We start from the raw sequence: 23258 nt of genomic DNA on the forward strand, positions 1-23258 counted from the left end.
TGTTTGGCCGAAATCCGAGTAATAAGACAAGAAATGAAAAGGAAATAGATACAAATATACGTTATACGATAGCATACTGTTATTACTTCCTTTAATTCTAAGATATAAATTAATAATTTATTAGAGAAAATTTGACGTTTTTTTCGTAATATTAAGGGTAAAGAAAAAAAAAAAGTTCATACGTTTTTGAAAATGAATATTTCATTTGCATGTGTAAAGTAATTTTATTGACTTCGAGAAATTGAACTGTCTGAGACACAAAGCATTAAACGCACGAACTTTTGGCGTTCACGTTAATAATTATTGCTAACCGATTTTTCTTATTTTATTCTTTTTTTTCATTTTTTTATATTATACATATATATATTCATTTTCTCTAATATGTTTTATCTTTTTCTTATCGCGGTCATTTAGGAAAAGAAGGCGCCACGGGACGAGAAGGACCGTAAGCCAAATGATGACAACGAACGATGAAAATCGAGCGAAGAAGCGAAGCGAAAAAGAAAAAAGAAAGAGGGAAAAGAAAAAAAGGAAAAGAGGAAAAACCGATCCAATTAGCGCATGGATTTAATGCGATAGAACGAAAGCAAAGACTCTCTCTTCTCTTATAATCCTCGAGACTCCTTTCTGTTCGCTCTTCTCCCAGTTGACTTCGCGCTAGAAACCCTAGCAGACCCCTTCTCCCTTCTTCTTCTTCTTCTTCTTCTTCTCCTCCTCTTTTTTTTTTCTTCTTTTCTTTTTTTTTTTCTTATGTACTTTCGAGAATATCGCGGATGGCTTTACCGACGGTAATTTCACGGCGACTACCTCCGGATGCATTTCATTCAGGATGAAATGCACTAACGTTCAACGAAGAGAGAATAAAAAAAGAAAAAAAGAGAAAAAAAAAGAATACGTAATCGTCGAAGAAGCTTTCGTCGTCGAAGGTTCGACGACATTTCGATGAGACTTCTTCTTCGATCATCGGCTCATCGTTGACAATAGCTTCGGGCGGTGAAAATCGAATTTAAGGAAAAATTAAATGTGCTCGAGGAGTACGTAATAAATGTTTTCCACCTCTCTCTCTCTCTCTCTCTCTCTCTCTTTTTTACTTATTCTCGAACGAACGGAAACTTTATCCCTTACTCTCTAATAAATTTCTCATCTACTACCTTCGATACTCTTCGGTAATTCTCGATTGAACTTCTCACTTTTCGATCCACCCACGTCTTCCACTCTTTTTTTTTCCAGTTCCTTTATCTATTAACTTTAACGCGTACACCCGAGCTCATTCCGTGCCAATAAACGCCCCCTGAAGGAGGCGCAGCAACATTTTTTTCTACGGCATGGCACATCGACGATGGTTGTTGATGTTGGTGCTAGTGCTGGTAATGGTGGTGGTGGTGGTGGTGGTGGTGGTGGTGGTGGTGGTGGTGGTGGTGGTGGTGGTGCTGCTGCTGCTGCTGACGTCATATTTATCTCCTTAACTGCCCGACTATAATGTGAAAAAGTGCTGAGGAAAGAATTCCTACCAACGAGCGCGCATCGGCCGAGCTTCTTATTCTGTACGGATAATGTATTATAATTTATGCAGTGCCAACTTAAAATCATTTACGTCGGTAACACGAAAATTTGACGAAGTGTTAAGGAAAAATTATATATATATATATACCTAGTTGGTATTATATAGAAATGATAATTATATCCAGATTCTCGAGATGCATTTAGTATTTAAACATAAAAACAAAAAACAAATAAAAAGTGAAGGAGATAAGACTTTTTGTATTTTCTACGTGACCTTAATCAGAAAACAACGACAGGTGTGCAAAAAAAAAAAAGAAAGAGAGATAGAATGAATAGCGGATAAGTCGCATAACGGGTAGAAAATAAAGGGTGAGACAAGGTAAAATAGAGAGAGAGAGAGAGAGAGAGAGAGAGAGAGTGAAGGTGTGGCTGATGTACGAGGGTGCTCTTTTCCGTTTTCCGACGGCACGAGTTTCGAGTTACGCGAGAGCACTAGCAGAAAACTTTTCTCCGTCCTGGCCCGAGGGACTTCGGGGGGGTCGGTGGGCTGGTTTCTCTCCTCCTCTCTTACAATTTATAACCTTCCGAACTGAATCCAGCATCGCAAGCAACGGCGTGTTCTTAATTTTACCTTTCGTGTTCGGGACTTTAATATCGCGTCTTGGAATACATTTAATAGTTCCTTCGTGTTAGACGATGCGCGGCTTTTGAGACAATGGACTTTTAACATGAGAAACGATAGGCTGTTTTAATAAGAATCGCGAACTTTAACGTTGAAAAAGATCGAAAGTACGTTTAGGGTATTTCACGAGGACAACAAAATCTTATTACGAATAACCCGAAAAAAGGAATGTAAAAAAGAAATAGAGAAACGAGTTAGCAAAGTTTCAATGTATTTGTTTAAACATTAGAAGAAGACAGAGAGACTAGAGTATAGTATGGTGACGCGTCATCTTTGACGCGTACTCCTCGGTGGACCACTAACAACGCGTACGGTAATTACCTTTGTTCGATGCTACAAATTGCGATGGTCCTCTCTTGGAAGGTAGCCGCCAGTCCACCCGCTTGCCCGACCACCATCATCATCAACACATACACACATACACACAGAAGCAGGCCATACATCGTGTGCGGTGAACAGGTCTCTCTCTCTCTCTCACTCTTCTAACGAAAGAGCTTTACCTACCTCTCAATGAAACACGGAAACATGCTGTGAGCTGTCGTGCTTTTCGTTGGACTTTGCTGCTGAGCAGGATTCGGCGCATATATAAACGCGTTTTCGTTCACTCCTCTATCCAGTTTTCCGACGACGTGCATTAGCGGTGGTAACGAGCGAGATGGAATGGGTTGGGTGGTGATGATGGTGGTGATGGTGGTGGTCGTGCAAGCTCGTAGGAGCAGATTCTATTCCGCGAACGTTTTATCCGGAACCTGGTCGTACCATCGTCGTCGTCGTCGTCGTTGTCGTCATCGTCGTCGTCGTCGTACCGGCAACGAGCAAATACACTGCAATGGAATAGTTCAGGACGACTAGGTGAAACGAAGGAGGACTCCCAACCTCCGAATCTGCATATCTGGCTAAGGGTCGCTACCGCGGCAATTGGAATTGCAAAATCCTAAATTGGACTTGTCCGCGGATAGCCTGCCTCTCTTCTCTTCACTTCTCTTCTCTTCTCTTCTCTTCACTTCTCTTCTCTTCTCTTCACTTCTCTTCTCTTCTCTTCTCTTCGTTCTCGTCCACCGTGTTCATTGCAGACTAACGCACGCTCGTACGTCATACAACTTTCCGAATTACCCGTCCCTTGCTTTACTACCAGTTTCTCCATCTCTCTCTCTCTCTCTCTCTCTCTCTCTCTCTCTCTCTCTTTCTTTCCCTCTCTCATCATTCGCTCTTCTGACGCTTTTATATCTCCAATTCGCCTACTGTATATATCGCATGTGAAAACGATCATATCCTAACGAATGCTGACGCCAGTCAAACTTCATTGATTAAGAGCGAATTGGCGCTTGAACTCTCTCGAAATCATTGCCGTTGACGTTTAACTGCTTCCGATACTCGAAATAATTTGACCAAAAACGAGATTTTCAAAGATTTTTCCTTTCCTTTTTTTTTTTTTTTTTTTTTTTTTTTAATATCATACAATGTGTACGTAGACGTATACAATATATATATATATATATATATATATATATATATAAAAAAGTTTCGTAAGATCGATAAACTATGGGGAAAAGTTAGAAAAAGATAGTCGAACGCTGACGGGAAAAGAAAGTGGAGGAGAGTGGAAATAGGAAAGCCATGCAAATGGAAAGTTATACTGCAAAAAACGAATATTGAATCGGCAGCTGGTTCGAAGGGGGGAAGTAGTAGAAGAAGAGGAAGAAGAGGAGGACGAGAAAGGGGTAGGAGGGGGGAGGGAGAGGAGGAGGTGGAGAAAGAGATGAGGCGAACCGAGGCTTGCTTTTCATTCCTGGGCCAACGTCGACGCCAGGAACCGATCCTACCGTCGAATATATGTGTAGATACGTTTGAGGTTTTGCCTCGAGCCATTGCAACCCCACCCTTTTAACCCCTATTTGCTTCGGGCACTATCCATAGTGGAATTTCGTAGCGTCTCTTGGAAGGATTCAAAGAGAGACGATTTCTAACTGAATAGGGACTTCGAGATATTATCAAAAATTCGCGAAATTCTAAGAATACACTAGCCCTTTTTACTAAAGGTAAAGGAAATCGATGTTAGTATAAAGCCCAATGGTGTCTAAGATAAATTTATTCTAACGTTTAAGATAACGAACGAAAAACACACATACACACACGTATCATCATCGAGTATCAATTATCTTTTTCTCAGTTAGAGTCTCGTGAGATCATTTTTAACGTGTTTAGTGTTGCATATTATTTTATACCGATCGATCCTCCTCCTCCACCTTATTTCCAATCGCAAAAAGAAAGGACTGAAAGGCAGATTCAAGAAAGAAGTAAAGTATTGGAACATCAACTCTATCGTGATGAAACGCGTTCACGACTTTAGATCTTCTTTAAAAAAACAGCGGATATGACAGTCGAAACAGGTAGACTTGATCGATCGAATGTGAACACGAGCCGTGCTGGGTAGATAGCTATTGTAAAAGGGAGGGTGTTTCGCAGACGCGTGAATAATGGACACCCGTTTGATAAGAGTAGTGCTCGCGTGAGTACGCTCGATTCTCTCTCCCTCTCTCTCTCTCTTTTTCTTTTTGCTTGTGTAGAGCGAAAGAGAAAGAGAGATAGAAAGAGAATGCGAAAAGAGAGAAGTATCAGTGAGAGGATAAAGACACAATGATAAAATGTGAAAGAGAGAAAGTCTTTGCAAACCGTACATGCATACGCGAATTCCCAAAAGGAAAAATTGCGAGCCGAGCGAACGAACCAAAAAGTTGGAATTATTTATCGTAAAAGAGAGAAGGAAAAAGAAAAAAGGAAAAAGAAAAATGAAAGAAAAGAAGAATAGGTCATAGCTAAATAAACGTCAAGGATACCGGGTGGCGATTTTCGGTGGAGCTTATCCGCCGGCGCATTTGCTGATGCACTAGCACACAATTCTCCGTTCCATGAATCACCATTATCGCCTTCCACGTCGGTTTCTTCGGGACATTATGGCTGCGAAGTGCTTTTCTTCGATGAAATTAATCGAGCCCTGCCAACGGCATTTTCCCGGCTGCGATATCCAGACTTTACTCAGTCAGTGCGAAGAAACGAATCTCTATAGTATTTTCAAAACTTCCCACTTTTCTTCTTAATAAAATCTTGACATTTCGAGCATACGCATATTCCAAGGCGAATAATATATTATTCATCTTGTGTTCTGTTACGGTGGGAAATGGTCACTGAACTTCTTCACTCGTGACATCCGTCGCGGTAGTCGAGAATACAATAACCAGTTTCGAGTTTAGCGTTCCTGGATAATTAATCTTTCTCCTTGCTGACAAAGCAAAGGAGGGAGAACAACGTTTCTGTTTGCGACGCACAAGTTTAGTTATTACTATTATGAATAGATTTAAACAAACGAAATATGTTATTCTTCAAAGAAAAAAACTAAACAGAATTATTTTCTTCTGAACTTTTGTTTATTTTCTCTTTTGATTTATATCAAAAGAATATTTATAAATATGTCCACGTATCGTTGATAAAAACAAATTAATTGATCATCTTATTTGTATTTTTTTAATCGCATCGATATTAATAGATTTTCTCGTTTTGAAATGAAATCTGCACGATAAAACATATTATCATTATTCGATCGAACCTCGACCTTTCGAGTTTGATAGAACACGAATTTAGACTATCACCTAGTTCTAGTTATCTCTACTATTCCGAGATGGTATTAATACGTGTAAATAAAGAAATCATAAAGCTAAATTTGGAAATCCCTTTATGATGACTTATGTGACAGATTCCATGTACCACGCGATCGTACTTTACCACTTTCATCTCGTTGTTACGATTGTATTAAGATACACGACTGAGACAGTTATATATTTTCTACGAATATCATATATATAGCAAGGAATATATATATCGTATATCAAACCACCCTTCAAATTTACCTTCCAAATATAGATATATGTATATACCAACTGAATAGGAATTCGTCGCGTAACAATGATATAGAAAACGTATAGGAGAACCAAAAAGCAATCATTCAACTAAATAAAAAAAACCGGGGATAGGAGGAGGGGGGGGGGAAGAAAAACAAGAAACAAACAAAAACATTTCCCTTTGTTTTGGACTTCATCGATTATGCGGAACATGGGATGTTATTTCGCACGTAACCACCACCTTCTCTATTATCCGACATCTTCCATTACCTTATCTTCGTCTTATACCACTTTCCTTCCGTCATAAAATTTTCATGGATACCTCATCGTAGTAATACTAGATCTAGTTCAACGTGCCATCATTGTTGTTGTTGTTGTTGTTGTTGTTGTTGTTGTTGTTGTTGTTGCTTTTGATATCGGATTAAAAGAAAAAAGACGAGGGATGATAAAAAAGTTTCAACGAATAATCACGTAATATAAATCTAAGGCGAGTTGATTCGCGTGTAAAAAAAAAAGACAAAAAAAAATTTAAAAGACAAAAGAACCACCAGTTCTATGAGCTCTCTAGCGGTGACAAAATTGTTTTTTTTTTTTCGGGACAGAATTTCTAGAAGGGTCTCTCTCTCTCTTTCTGTGTGTGTCTCCGCTTGGTTGTACGGCCCTGCGCGTCTCGCACCGGCTTTTCCGCTAATATTTCATCGTCGCTGCCGGCAGGCAGGCAGGCAGGCAGCGAGGCAACGCCGGCCATCTTGTTTCCGGGCCCGGGTGTGCCGGAAACGGCCGGATGTGCCGCGACAAAGCGCCGTTGCGGAAAAATCACGGGACTATGAAGCGTGGATAAACAGAGAAGGAACACAACAGTCTCGGCCATGGCACACTCTCTCTCTCTCTCTCTCTACTTTTCTCTTCTTCATTCGCACGAAATACGCTTGTCCGTTTCTACATTTCAATAGAATCGGATCCTACGAAGAATCGGATGCTACGAAGAAATATGAGGCAAATGAGAGCCTTTACGGGGTTAGTTATTCTTCACTAAATTTTCTCTAACTTTAAATCTCTACTATTATTTACTCGTCTAACGAATGAGAAGAATTATCTTTAATTACGTTGAAACAATTGTATACTACTATTTCTTTGAACGATTTGCGTTTATTTCCTTTTAAACGATGTGTGCTTAGAAAATTATTTAAACAAAAGAAAAAAAAGAATTCGCCAAGATCCATGCGCGAGAACGCAGCGCTATCTCGTTTTTTTTTTTTTATTTGTCCCAAGTGTAAAAAGTATTTTTGTTTACTCGCGAGAAGAGGAAGATAAAAAAATACTATAACGAATCTACTTAAGAAATGTTTCTAACTGAAATTGCCGCTCGAATGGATAAGAAGATACGGGCGGCAAGACAAATTTGTAGCATACCGAGAGAGTGAACGAAGAAGAAATGTTTGAATTTATTTAAACAAGAAGACCTCTTTATTTCCACGATTTTAACTTTTACCTTCTTCGCCAGCATGATAAGACTTTTAAAGAAGAACGCTAGATGTGTAGTAGTAAAAGTAGATAAATACTGTCTCATGTTCAAGAGAACGATTGCGAAACGGTGCAAGTGACAAATATATCTTTTTTTTACTCTTTTACATATTGGATTAATAAATGTCTTCCTTCCTACTCTTGTTAATAAAAAAAAAAAAAAATTACGTTTGATATAAAGTTATTTCAAGTAAAACGGGGAGTGGTTCAATCACTTAAACCAGCATTCCTTCCAAAATCGTTCTCCCGAGCTTTAGACGATGATAAATAAATACATATATATACATAAATACATACATATATATATATATATATATATATACTTTGCAATCTTAATCGAGATATAGTTGTTAAGGTACGTAAATACAATCTAATTCTTAGAGTACTGCTTGGGTTGTACTTATGCCCGGAGAGTGAAGATTCGAAATGCGTCGATGGGTTCATGAGAGCTGCCTAGTTTGTTTGCCGAGAGAGAGAGAGGAGAACTCGATCCACCAACAACTAATCTTAAGAAGATCCCAAGCTGCGGGTTACGATTACGCTCAAAGGAGAACGCTGTATAATACGGGAACCGCAAAATCCACGGGAACAAAGTTGCTCCGTGGTATTCAACTCGAATATATATCTCGTAACATTTACTGAGGTAATTACAAACGTTATATCTTAGATATCGTGATGATTATTTCCTGAAGACAGGGGAAACAACCACAAAGAAAGAAACTTTTCCTTGTTGTATCGTTGTAGTCGTTGTCGACAGATTAGAAAAGCCCCAACATCATCATCTCTCTCTCTATAATGCTATTTCCACCACGATGAGAATTTCGTTTTCCACGAGAAATACTGGGGGAGGAGAAAGTATCGCCAAAGGGAAGAAGAAAGAGAAAGAGAAAGCGATTATTCGGAATAAGAGAAACACCGAGTAAGATCCACGGTTCGTGGCTTAAAATTGTATAAAACACGATGAGCAGTAGGGTAGTAGTAATAGTAGTAGTAGTAGTAGGTCGAGGAAGAAAATCAAAATTTTGTCATCCAGTCGTAATTCGAAAGGGCGCGAAACCACGTTTTGATTTATCCCCCGAGGGTCATATAAAACGGGGACAGATTATTACATTTTCGACTCGGTTTCGTCATCCATCCTATTCGATTTCGCTTATATAGGAAATTCTACAAATTTTTCGACCGGGTCCTATAGCAGACCAGCAATTCTTCTTTTCTTCCTTCCTTACGAAGAAAATTCTTTTCGATAACGTTAAGTACTTTTGGATAAAGTACACTCGAGATTCGGATATCGGCTCGCAAAGAGAGAGAGAGAGAGAGAGAGAGAGAGAGAGAGAGTTTCTTCCTTTCTTCGCAAGAAGCGCGTCGAATCGAATTTTATTTATCCATCCAAAGTTTTTCCATATATTTATGCAAGAAAAAAAAAACAAAAAAAAAGAAATAGAATAAATTCGTTTTAACGATTTTTATGGAAATATTTTCACAAACCTTATCCGAAGAATAAAGAGATGGTTTTTCTCTTTATCAAGCCCACCACCACCACCACCACCACCACCACTACCACCATCCATCCAATGTGATATTTCATGCGTAGATTTGGCAAAGAAATAAGAGCTTTTTAGTGGTATGCAAGCCGTAATTTCCACTCGCTTCGGTTTAACGATGTACACAGGGTGGTGGTAGAAGAGGCTAGAAAGAGAATCTCTTTCCCCTACGGTTGAAGCTTTATTCCGGAGACACAATTTTCCCTGTCATGAAACCATAAACATAGCCCGACTCCTCCCTTTTCACCGGTACCTTAGCCAACGCTATAGCGCACCCCCTAATCTGAACGCCACTCTAGCGCGACTCCTGCGTTTCTAGCGCCATTTAGATAAACTCGTAATCTAGGTACCGTTTTCTACGGTGAAATATACCCTCGAGGCGTTGCACGACCGAGCCCTGGATTCACCTCTCCAACATATCTACCTCTAACATAACTGTGTCTCTCTCTGTGTGTGTGTATGTATGCATGTATATGCAACATACATGGATTGTGGCTAGAAATACGCGTACACGCATTCGTCCACACACTTGGGAACTAAAAGCGATCGAATGCGAGAGAGAGAAAGAGAGAGAGAACCAAACTAAACGATTCTCGCGAGCCTGCCATTGAATTTACTTCCAAATACAAAAGAGATATTTTTCCTCTACTGTTCTACGGGGTCAATGCAAAAAAACAAAAAAAAAAGAGAAAAAGAAAAAAAGTCAATTGGAATAATGTTAGAGAGAAGCATCGCGAAAATGTTATCATATATTTTATACTCTTCAAAAGTATTTTTTAAAATAAAGTCAAACGAAAATTTCGAAATTTTCGAAAGATATAAATTATTATTCTCAACGATATGCGAGCCCGCGATACGATTGACGAAGAACATGAAAAGTGTTCGATGTTGTTGGGTGTGTCACACTTTTAAAAATGACCGAAGTCGAGGGACGAATAGAGAAACAAAAAAAAGAAACGGGGTTGGGGGGGAACTACGATCATCACCGGAGCGGTCAAACGTAACCAGCAGCCGCAAGTAGACGGCCGAATGGGCAATGAACGTTCAAATGCCTCATGCGGATGAACCATTATTCGCGTTCAATCGACATTGCAACATGAAACGCCGACAATTGCCCGATAAAATCATTATACGGCTCATTACTTGTCAACTGCATGCGCTCATTGTCCCCGCCTTTTAATTTACGGCTCCCATGTCTCTCTCTCGTTGCAATTTGCTATTTATTTCTGTAGCAACGATGTTTCTTTCGCTAACAGTTATTTGTTGAAAAATTGTCCCCCAACATCCACCCCCATTTCTTTCTCTCTCTCTCTCTTTTTTTCTGCGAGTAAAAGCATTTTAACGGGAAAGCAAAAAGAATAAATAAATAATTTCGATAAGAATATAATAATAATAATTATCGCATTATACTCGTTTGCTACGGATTAACGTTGAAAGAAAAATAACAAAAAAAAGAATATCTTTCACGAAACGCGTAGGCGAAAACGACAACACGATCGTATATATCATGAGAATTAATTCACGGACTGGTTATTTCCCAAGCTCGTAATCGAAATGTATATATACAACATTCGAGAACAAATATGAAACTTTTTCTCTTTCCCTCTCTCTCTCTCTTTCTCTCTTTCTTTCCCTTACTCCGTCTATTCTCGTTTTTTTCTTTTTCCCCGTCGTTATTTACGATAGAAGATATCGAAAACTTGAAGCGGGCCCCCATTGAAAATGGCCCGTCGTTCGTTTCACGTACTTCCGAGCATCGATAAAATACAAGCTAATTGCCAGTGGAATTTAACAGCAGTTAAATCCTCAAGTCTTGGATAATTATAAGAAGTTATAAGATGCTTCCTTTAGTTCGGCCGTTCGCCTTTCCCCACCGTCGTATTACTACTACTACTACTACTACTACTACTTTCTCTTTCTCTCTAATAGTCTCGACTACCTTCTTCATCAGCCCACTTTACCCTCCTTCATTCCCCTGGCGCCCACCCTTTTAAAGGCACTATCCCTGGGGGCCGTTAGCTGCAATCAAAGTTAACCCGGAGTTATAGGGGAAAACTGCAGACAGGCAGTTAATGTTTAACGGGATTGTTAAATGCAGGTTCTCTCGCTCTCTCTCGCTTTTCCTTGTTCCCCTCCTTTACTCTTTCTCTCTCTCTCTTATTTTTCCTCAACCCTTCGCGCAGTTTAACTCTAGAACCATTTCCGCTCGGTTCGGCGGCCAACTTTTGAGTTCGATCATAGTTTAGCAGAAAGGGTTTCGCCTTTGACGGAGGATGAATTATCATTCGTGGCCAATAAAACGGCTTTCGCTAACCTACTTTATAGTTTCGTTAAGCTTACAATCGTTCTTTTAAAACTAGAAAATGTTATGTCACGAGATAGCAAAGGCCGCCGCTGAAGCGTTTGATAAACGTACGTTTAAAAATCGATCGAACCATCTGTTTAGTTTCGCTACTTTCAAATTATTGCTACTAGCACGAATAGAAATTCGAGAAAAGTTCGGTTAAATGAAAACATGATAGGTAATTGTACTCGTAAGATTACACGAACTGTCGATACGTTTGTGATTCATCATTTATTGTAGTAATCTAAATTCTCGTTTTATCATATTTATTATGATAATATAAGAATGTCAATCTAAACTAATAACGTTTTTCAAAACATTCCAATAAGTTTTTCATTTCATAAAAGGCATTTTGAAGTTGTACGAGTAGTAGTAATAGTTGTAGTAGTCGTAGTAGTTGTTGATAAAGTATTAATGATAACGTTGAAAACTCTAAAATATTGTTTAATAATTAGTCATCTTTTCCGGAATAGATAATATCAAGGTATAACATTCCTCGAGACAACCTTACCCTCTGTAAAATCAAGTTGTTCGTCAAGTTATTTGTCTCTGAAACCTTAGGTATAGCTATTTAACTACGCTAGCGTAACTTTCCTGTCGCTATATTGCTAATTTATTAGTCTTCTTTATCATTCTTGTTCTCCAGCGCCTTTTCTACTCCTCCTCCTCCTTTCTTTCTTTCTTCGGTACTACCGGTAATTTATTATATCTTGAGTTTACAACAGCGGATCGATTTAACTGTTCGCTAGAGAGAGAAAGAGAGAGAGAGAGAGAGTAACGCTAGGAAAATAAAACGTAAGAACGGATGCAAGGAAAAATACTGGCCCGCCATAACGGCGATGCAACTTTTTATAAACTTGTTTACCGGCACGTACGCGCGTACGAGGAGGGGGGAGAAGGTTGGAGAGCTTGAATGTTTCATATCCGATTCTCCGATGAATCGATCGAAGATTCGAAGAAAGTTGTAATGCGACAGACATTATCCCTTTTCTTGGCCCTTCCACTTTTTTCTTTTTCTTAATATAATTCTCACGAAAAAAAAAAGATAAAAGAATAAAACCGATCGTAGTTAGAGAGCGTTGTGTTTGTTTCGCGTAGCAATGATTACGCGCTTTATTTATTCTTGTCTTTTCTAGAAGAAAAAAAAAAGAAATAACATATAGGGCGCAACACACGTGTAGAAAAATGCTACTTCTGGCACTTGTTCTTCCTCCATCATCTCCTTTATCCTTCGTCCCCCTACCCTACCACCTTTTCTCTCCTGTTTCGAACACGTTGCATCTCCGGCACATACCCATTCTTCCCTTCCGCCCCCCTCCTCCAACCCACACTTCTTCCTCTCATCCTTCTTTTCTCATCCCTCTTTCTCGGCATCGTTGTGGGTGCTCCAAAGCGTAGTGGTGCACAGTCTGTTGGTGATTAGTGCGCTCATTACGCCTGACGCTAATGATGCTTGCATCACCAGACAAAAGCTGCGACAAGCAAGCACGCAAGCAAGCAAGCAAGCAAGCAAGAGTGCTGTACGAGTTCTCATCCTACTCGTGCTTATCGACAGTTGGACGAAGAAAGAGAGAGAGAGAGAGAGAGAGAGAGAGAGAGAGAGAGAGAAAGAGAGAAAGAAAGCCTCTAGCCAACCTCGCGAAAGGAAACCACTCGCGCCTCATTTTACACAAACATTCATTTTCAACTTGCATATACACGCATTCTCCTCCTCCTCCTTCTCAATACTGTCTTGACACCCCTCGGTACCCTGTCGATTCACAATAAAAGGGTTGCTTTCTTGTCCAAGGCAACATTTGATAAAGAGACATCGAAAGTCGTTACTACGCGTGTTATTGATTTACCCCTAAGGCTGTAGGTTAACTTTCCTCCACCACCCCCTCAGCCGCGAACGAAACTTTTTTGTCTACCACCTCTCCCCAAAGCTCGTATTAAAGTTTTGGATTCGTTTTAAAAGTTTATGCATAGAAATAAAAATAAAATAGTTTTACTATTTTGTTTTTACAACGAGATAATATCTTCGCGTAGGTGCAAACGTGCGTTGTGTTACTCCTCTCCTCTCCTCTCTTCTCCTCTCTTATATAGGACGCGTTTACATTACTTTAGCACTGTTAAAAGGAACGATGTGACAAATAGGTAAGAGGGGGAAAAAATCCTTACACGAAGACGATACGACGAGAAGTCGCGAAAATCCTGTTTTTTATGGCGGCACGCAGACGGCATACGGTATGTGTATTGTCTTCGATAAAAGACAAGAACAACGACGAGGAGAAAACTAAGGGAACGACGAAACGGTGAAGCATAAGCGACTATAAGACGAAAGATATACGTTGAAAAGACAGTGGCTGGCTGTTAGGGTTGGTATACACGTTGGGGTGACGCGATTTCTTTCTCAAAAGATGAAAGAGAAGAGTGTGCGAAAGAAAAAGAAAGAAGGGGAAAGAGAAAGAGAGAGAGAGAGAGAGAGAGAAAGAGAGAGAGAGAGAGAAAGAGAGAGAGAGAGAGAGTGAGGCATCAGCACGTCCACGCCGAAACACGAGAAAATTAATAAATTGCTCAAACTTAAGTCGGGCCTTCTAAGTGCTGGAATAAAGGACCCTCATAAATTTCATTCCACGTGCTCGAGTATCTACGCTCGAAGAAACGGTGGTTGGTTCCCTTCTTTCCTCCTCGAGGAAGAAACGCTTTTCCTTAGGTCGTTTCTTTATTCCCTTGACTTTCACCCTCTCCTATATCCAATCCTGGCTTTTGCAAATTTTCCTTCCTTTTTTTTCTTTTCTTTCCTTTTTTCTTTCCTTTTCAAGAAAATCGAAAGATCCGTCTTAAGTTGGTTGTTGGTAGAAAAAAAAAAGAAAAAAAAGGAAAAAGTTTGGTAAAGAACGCGTAAGATAATTTAGAAGGTTACCACCACCTGCTACAGGCAATGATGAATACTGGCTGAGGTACTTTTACGTAAGATGAATGTGTGTCGAGTAGAAAACGCGACGACACGAATTGGTGCAAATTTTAAAATCGTAATTATTAGCCTACCTAGGTGGATGGGGTGAGGGTTATCGTGATAGTTTTATATCCACTCGTATTTTTTACCCCGCGAACAGGTACGATATATCACATCTCGTTATTCAACGATTTCTCCTTCTTCTATTTTTCTCATATCTTTTCCATCATTTTAACTCGTTCATCGTCATTTCTCCAAATGATTTCGAATAAGTTAATCGACTAAGATTAATCACGATTTTGTATCGATAGAATAAAACTCTAATAATCGTGAGATAAATACGACTATTAATAATGATTAACAACCATTTGTTCGCGAATTTTTCATAACGATCGTTTTCGAACGATTGACTCGTCATTGAATGTATCATAACAATATTTGTTAATGATTCATTAATCGTTTTCATCTTGACTGTATTCGATCAGTAAAACAAAGGAACCCTCGATGAGCATTGTGCATCGTGTTTTAGTCTTATCGGCAAAGAGAGAAAGAGAAAGAGAGAGAAAGAGAAAGAGAGAGAGAGAGAGAGAGAGAGAAAGAGAGAGAGAGAGAGAGAGACTCGATTGCATTTTTATCGGGATGAAAAGTGAAGCACGAATTCGATGCAAGCGTTGGTCGCTATCGAGATCAACGATGGTACCGGTTTCGCTGGGTCGTCCGGACGATGGCGGATATAGAATAGATGGGAGGAGGAGGAGGAAGAGGAGGAGGAGGAGGAAGAGTAGAAGAGGAGATGTCGGCGGAGGGGGCCGGAGAAAGAGAGGGAGGGTGGCGATGAAGGGGTGCCAGAATGAATAGCAACGTGAAACAAAAGCACCAGGTTACAAATGGCGTGTATTCGCGACGGCATTGTTTTAAATGGCTGTCAGGCGTCCGGAATTTATCCCGTTTTGCTACGTGACAAGCGCCATTAAATTTATTTATTCACCCACGCAAGCATAGCTTTACGAAAGAGAGGAATACCCTGCAAAAGAGAAAGAGAGGAAGAGAGAGAGAGAGATACACACGCTGATATCGCACGACCTTGCGGCGTTCGACGAATCAAGAAAAAATCCGTTGAGTACGATGGGCTTGGATAAAAGCACGGGAGATTAATTAAATCAACAAATTTTCCTATTCTTTAAGATACTTTATTAAAAGGGTGAAGCTTTTAAATGTAAAGAAAAAAGACAAACAAACAAAACTGCTACGTATAATAAGCTTTTACGAATTTAATCGCAATTACCTTCTCGTACCAGCACGCTCGGTCTACGATACATTGAAAAAATGTTTGAAATATGTTTCCAATGAATGCATTGAATTGCACGAAAAATATCGTTAAAATCAAAAGATCAACGTTAACTTTGTAACTTTTATTTTCTATTTTTCTGTACTGATCTTTTATTACTTCCATCGTTTAAAATTCATTCCTTCGAGAGAGACAGATTTTCATGAACGATTCTCTGATAGAATTTAATTAACTCGAGTAAAACGACAATGATGTTAACAGACATGAGGTATTAAACAAGAAAGAATGTAGAAAGGTTTGACTAGGTTGTAAATCATATCAATTATTAATATCTTAATTTCGAGTCGACCGTTAAGTATCGTGTCGAAATGGGGGTTCCCTCAACGGCGTATCTACTTGGACGTTCTCCTAACGTCTTTTCCTATCATCCCTTATCCAGCAATTTTTCCTTCTTCCATAGTATCGACCATCGAAGGAAATAAGTTGGAAGTTGAAAAGGGAGCGCAATTAAGCGCGCGCTCTCTCTCTCTCTCTCTCTCTCTCTGTTCCCTCAGTCTTCGGGGATCTATTCATTTTTCAAGTAACGTCCTCGGACACCCTCATCTAAGTTTTAAATCGCGTGCAACCCCTCTCTCGGACTCGATATTTCCGCGAATGAACCACCCCGATGGTCTCGCTCGAGTAAAAGAAGGGTTGATTGGCTCGTCGATTTATCGAACCGACTGACGACACGATATATATATATATAACGTGTCATTTGATTTTTACCCTTAAAAATAAAATTTCATTCGATTTATAATGATATAAATTAAAAAAAAAATGTAGAACACATATTATGCGAGATCCTATCGAAAATATTCTCACTCGGTGGATATCTAAATAAACAAGTTATCTTTTCTAATGCAATAACATTGTTTAACGATAGACACGCTAGTTGAGATACAAAAATCTTGGAGTATAGCAAGTTATGTCAGTCTGATTGGTAGCAGATACCAAAGATAAGATTTTCTTTCTTGCGTTATATGAAACTTGACGGATCAAATAAATGTGTAACACACTTACTGGCAGTGTACCATATGAGTTTTATTCGGCTAACCAAGAGATTTCATCACGAGTTTACCGTACAAAAATCTTACGGACTTTTTCTTTTTCTCTCTTACTCTTTCTATTTCTTTTTTGCCTTTTGTTTTTTTTTCTCTTTCCTATCCTTTGTCATTACTACCACCACTACCACTACCACCACTACCAATCTTCTAGAAGTGGAAAGAAGATGAGTATTGAGAGGTCGAAAGAGATATATCTTCACTACGAAGAGAATCCGGATTGCGATATAAGATTACGAACGGGACCCCAATGATGAAATTTCTTATATGTATATACAATCTGTGTGTGTGTGTGCACGATTGTTATATATAAACCGTGCGAGATGTTTCTTCGTCTGCTTTTACATCCTTCTGTCGATATAAGTGGTTTCGTTGTATGTGTCGAGTGCTTCATTCGTAGGAATCGAAGCCTGAAATGGTTTCACGTGGATATGTCTGTGTATGTGTTTGTCTGCGTGCGTGAAAGGTGGTCCGATCGTATCTTCGGATATGGGTCAGCCACAGGAAGGTTGATTCGACCTACTACACAAGCCGGAAATTCTGCATTCAGTACCGGACGAGACTTTTCGTACAAAACGAAAGGGTAAAGAGGGTTGAGAGAGAGAGAAAGAGAGATAGAGAAGAAAAAGAAAAAAAAAAAGAAAAAGAGTACGGTGATTTAAGTTGGAGATAGCAACTACGTTCCGATATCTCAAATCCATTTTTGGCTCAAGCTACAATCGATGAAGAAACATACTCTTCTCTAACCTCTTTTTCCTTCTTTCTTACCACCCCTTTCTCTCCCCTCCCCCATAATTCTCTCTCTTTCTCTCTCTTTCAACCTCTTCCTTCTTCTTCCGTTCGACCCTTTTGCGAAATTGCTTCGAGTGTCACCTGAGAGCTAAAAGTAACCACGAAGCAAACCATAGAAGTCAAGTTTTCCGATAAATTCTTTTACCGGTGTATTTCAAGCGAACAAGCTACGTTTGGCTTGTCATGCAACGATAGCAGTTTCGAGTTTCGTCGTACTATTTTCACCGTGAGAACCTAGACTTCTGTCAATGATAAACGATATCGAGGCCATCGAATGGTCGGTCGGTCGGTCGGTCGGTGGTCCTCGCCAACTATCCATTTTACTGTTTAAACAATTATAAACGATAATAATAGGAAACGATTTTTTTATATTGTGATATTAAAACGATTTTTTTTTCTTTTTTCTTAATAACGATCGGTCGATATTGCGACGAAAGAAGAAATGGTCGATTAATTAATTATTTTTCTTTTTTCCTGCCGGTTTTACCTTCCTTTCAAAATTTCTGAAAGAACGAATCAAGAACGAAAAAGTTTCGTTTCTATCGAGGCTATTTTAAAAAGGCACGGCCATTAGTTTTACCAGTTGAAAGATTGATCGTCATTAGTCGGTCAAAAGTTATTCGTAACGTTCGAAGTCGTTAAACACATAAACGTGAAATGAGATTGCAATAAGTTACGAGTATCTCTACAAATTGAACCAGCAGCAGCAGCAGCAACAAATCTTCTCGAAAAGTTTCAACAATAACGCGTAATCGTTTACCGTAGTAGTGTCATAAGTCGATAGAGTATAATTAGTGAAAGATCTCGTCTCAGGTGGAACTATTTCAACAAGTACTTATCATTTATCAACAATAGAGAAATATCGTTTGGAACATTTGAGATTCTACGTTAAATTTACAACGAAAGTTTACGATGGTCAGATTAATGCATGGTCCGAATCCTATCTTGTGGTATAAGTGTGTAAGTAAATCGTCTAAAAGATGGACAAACTTCAAGGTTGAACTATACCATATCGATTCCATGTCAACTATGTTGAATTTACACTTATTGTTGAAATTAATACACCCAGAGTTTGCGGTACACCACCGGTTCCCTACGAAATCGCTTTTAAGCTTCAACATATTTTGTCTCTGAAAATATATCCTATCGTAATCTTCGGAACAATAAAGCCGAAGGATTCTCCTTGTCGATTACAAATACGAGTGGTGCTTTCTCGTTTGTAGAAATCGTTTGAATTGCATGAACCGGATCGTATCAATCGCGAATAGATTTGTGAATGTCAATCGTTAAAACTTAAACTTCTGAAAGATAACTGATATGATATTTTTTACATAGAAATTAATGATTTGAGAAATACGATTAAAAAACAATTTATAAATACGAACGAACGAACGAACGAACTAACGAAAAAGTTTCCTTGCATTTTTTATCGGCGAATAAGGTTAACTCGATTTGAAACGATGACGCGGTGAAACCACAAAATATCGTTTAATTTTTTATAAGAGAAAAAAAGATATCCAATTTTTTCGTCTTATGCTCCAAGTTAAAGGAATAACGAGCTTGAAATTTATTATTTATACTGTACAAGATAGTACGAATATTATTTATGAATAAAATTGATCGATTAATTATTTGACGTTATTATTTATATATATTTTCTTCTTTCTTCTATTATTATTTAACACGACGTGTCTAAATTTGGAAACAACATTATTGATTTTTTATTTTGTCCAATTTTAAACGCTTTATAAGTAATCACATTTCTAGTAATCACGATTGAATTAAAAAAAAAAAAAAAGAAATGTAATAAAATTCTTTTACACGTATACATTATTATTTCTCGTTGTATCTGCAATAAAAAAAAGAAAAAAGAGGAAAAAAAGGGCAGACGAGGGGTGACGAGGAAATAAACGAAATCACGAATGGAGTGACGATGAAACTGGATCATCCAAGAACATAATAAACGACGAGAAGTTCGATGAATAGTAACGACGTGTGTCGAGTATGGGAGAGAGTGAGTTCAGTTATGTTCGTCGAATCCGACGCGTTTTGTTCAACGCTTGAAAATCGGTCGGGTGGTGGTGGTGATGGTGGCAGGCAGGCTGGCAGGCAGGCTGGCAGGCAGGAACGCAGGAAGCCCCTCGAATAACCGAAAATCGTGAAACGTTCGGGAGTATTTGCAAGGTGGTCGGTTGGTCTGTCAGTCGGTCGGTCGGTCGGTCATATATGCAGCTCGTTTCCAGGCCTCCCATCGAAAATATAAATCCAGTTTCGATCGTGCCGAATTTCGTGACAATCGTCATCCGTGATGGTTCCACCACCACCACTACCCACAACCCTCACCATCACCATCACCAGCAGCAGTAACAGCAGCAGGTCAAAGCAAAAGTGAAAGAGAGATAAATAGATAGTTCAAATGCATAAGAGAATAGGATGCAATATACGATGATGACGTCAACTAAAAGCAACAGTAACTTTGATGGATAAACATAACGCCGTTCGTTCGTTCGTTCGTTCGTTCGTTCTACGAACTATGTCGTATCGCGATTTGGATGTAACCCCGTGCTTCTCTCTCTCTGACGTGTTAATGGACGTGTCCAGGTATAGTGTAAATTTACTGAAAATCAAGCCGGACCATCAATTCGATCGCTTATCATGATAAATACGACGTATCTATCTGGCGTTATACGTATGTATACACGAGAACGGTGTAATCGCATTTGATAGACAAGATCTATTATATATATCTATATATATATAACATATCTACATATATATATGTATTTCTCTTGGTACTACTCACCGGACCGAACTGCTCAAAATAATTTTTGACGTCCTCCAGCGTCGTCGGTGCCGATAGCCCACCGACGAATATCTTCTTTGTCCTCGTCACCATCTGCAACACGAAAAATTTACGTTTTGATTATAAATCAAATTTCTTTTCTGATATACTCTTTAATATCCTATATTTATGTAAATACGTACGTATATCTCTATGAACGATAAAAAAAAAACAAAGAAACGATTAGAATAAAGTTATTCTTTTCTCGTTGTGTAATATAACTCGAATAACGGGAAGTGGAAAAACAGCTTGAGAAATGTGGTTAAATTCGTGGATAAAGAAATCAATAAAAAGGGCTGTACGTAAGATAAGCCCTTTAGTGTATGCGATGTAAAAACAGCTATTTGAAAAAGATCGTCTGTCGCTGTTGACGTTAGAAGTAACACTGACGACGGTTATCTGCTACATTTTACTCGGATTTATTGTTTGTTTACATTTATTTTATCGTTTCATTGAACGCGCAATCGTGAGCAATCGTTGAAATGAAATGAACGTTGCTTTTATGTAAACAAAATCTTTCTAATCTTTATATCGCACGCAATAATGTTTCAAATGAACAAGTACGCGTGTCTTTTAACATTTACGTTGCAAAATGTATGTAAATCTTAACATACTTTTTAGGGAGTGGCGGAGAGAGGGGTGGTGGTGGTACTGTTTAAATGCCATCGAAGTGATTGTGCGTTTTCAGTTACGTTCGTTGTTTAAGCACTTAGAAATTTTGAAGAAAGTTTCGTGCTAAATTTTAATACGAATCATTGCGCGTTGAAGTTACAGAAAGTAACGCCCAACAGCATTAACAGCATGAAAATGTATATTCGCTTGGCAAAGATTGCAACACGGCATATAAAGTGGGAGGGGGGGATGGAAGGGGGAGAAAGGAAGTATAGGGCAGGAAAGGTCACGGTCAAAAGGGAGGAAAAGTGTAAGATGTAGGTGGCCTTCACAGTGAAAAAGCTCTTCTTTTTTTCTTCCATCCCCACTCACTCTCTCTCTCTCTCTCTCTCTCTCTCTCTCTTTCTATTCTTTTCCACCACGAATCATAAAAGCTTTTTACTTGATAATGTATGTACTTATCTACGTACATATATGTATTCTATGCATCGTATAATATATACATAAAAATATACTACACACATATAAAAGAAAAAAAAAAGGTGCATTTCGAGAAATAAACGAAAGCAACTGTTTTGCATTAAGGAATTCCTAAAGAATTAGAAATTAAATAGAGAAAAATCCTATTATAACGGATTGTCTAGATATTCATATTTCTGCTTTTTTTTTATATGAAAAGAAAAATAAAAAAAGAACAAGAAAAGAAAAACTCTCAATGTCCCGATATTTTTTGATTAAATTCGGTTATCTCGTTAAGATACCGCACTCTGTATTATATCATCGAGTTCATTATTGAACGAAAGACTACTTCTGTTCGTGGGTACAGGTAAAAAAAAAAAAAAAGAAAGAAGAAAAAAAAATAGCAAGAAGGTAAAGAGAAGGTAGAGATAGAAAGAGAAAAGAAAGATTGAGATACGTAAAAAAGAGTGAGAGAGAAAGAGAGAGAGAGAGAGAGAGAAAGAACACGTTAAGTGAATTGAATGTACGTACAGTCCGGTCGAGTGGCTGCATTATGAAATAATGAAATGAAAGCGACTCCTTGATCCTACGGAACAAGACGAACCAATCGCAAGAAAGTAAGTTAATACAAAAATCTTGGGAAGAGAAAACGTAGTAGGATGGGGAGGAAAAGATAGAAATGCAAAGCTCTCTCTCGGGTTCTCGCTCACGAAGCTTACAAAAAAAAAAAGGGAAGAGAAAAAAACAAGAAGAAGAAGAGAAATGGCAAGTTGGTTACACTTAATTCTTGGAATCTTTGATAATGCTATCGTATCGCAATACGGGACAAAAAGAAAAGGAGAGAGAGAGAGAGAGAGAGAGCATCAGTGAAACATTTTACAGTTTAAAAAGATTTGTACGAGTCAATGAACAACGGAGGACCGAAGGAAGGCGCACAGAAAAACAAATTGAAGAAGATTGACCGCGGAAATGGGAAATTAAGTAGAAGGAAGATAGGTAAAATAATGGAATAGGGGAGAAAATAAAAGTGGGTGGGAGAAGAAGAAGAAGAAGAAGAAGTAGAGTGAAGCTAAATATTGGGAAGGAAGGTAGTAGAAGAGGTAAACTTGGGCAATTTCAGTGATAGCTGGGCTTAGACCTCTCTATATCCAGTGAGTAACGCAAAGCCTCTCCTCGGACGCACGTCCTTCTTTTTCTCTCTACCTCTGCATTCCTGAATCCGAGTTACTTCCACCGTTCCGAGCCCACTCTACTTCGTTCTAACTATCTCCATCTCTCTTTTTACTCCCATCCCTTCGAATAGTAGTAGTCGTCGTTCCTGATGCTGCCGTTGCTGCTGCTCGTTCTTGCTTGCTTATTTCACAGGCGGAATAGAAAGGAAGGAAGGAAGGAATGAGTGAGTGAGTGAATGTAAGTGTGAGAAAGAGAGAGAGAGCAACATTACTGTGAGCGAGTACTCGTGAGCTCGTCCAAGAGGGATCGGCTAATCAGCAAAATGTATAAAGTCTCGGGGATGAAAATAAAATGGTCCGGGATCTCGAAAATTAAATAAACGGCTTGGCCCGATTTCGAGTCGACGAAAAAGCTCGCTTTCTATTTCTCTTTCTCCTTATGAAAGGAAGATCTCGTGGGAAGATATATATATATATATATATATATATATATATATATAAGGAGAGAAAGAAACAGAGAATAAGAGGAAAGCACTTATTCGAATGAAGCTAACCACAGTCA

General features: G+C 38.8%; 1 protein-coding gene across 5 annotated transcripts in view; it reads right to left on the minus strand.

The window, feature by feature from the left end:
* The window catches only part of LOC106793645 (RNA-binding protein Musashi homolog Rbp6), a 549523-nt gene that overhangs the window by 139810 nt on the left and 386455 nt on the right, over positions 1–23258 (minus strand). For all 5 annotated transcript variants that reach the window (XM_014760790.1, XM_014760772.1, XM_014760781.1 and 2 more), the window contains one exon: positions 20415–20507. In XM_014760790.1, coding sequence (XP_014616276.1) covers positions 20415–20507 — 93 coding nt within the window. The remainder of the gene's footprint in view (positions 1–20414; positions 20508–23258) is intronic.

Source organism: Polistes canadensis, unplaced genomic scaffold (assembly GCF_001313835.1).
Source record: "Polistes canadensis isolate GaletaPanama2010 unplaced genomic scaffold, ASM131383v1 scaffold_1, whole genome shotgun sequence".
NCBI lineage: Eukaryota > Metazoa > Arthropoda > Insecta > Hymenoptera > Vespidae > Polistes > Polistes canadensis.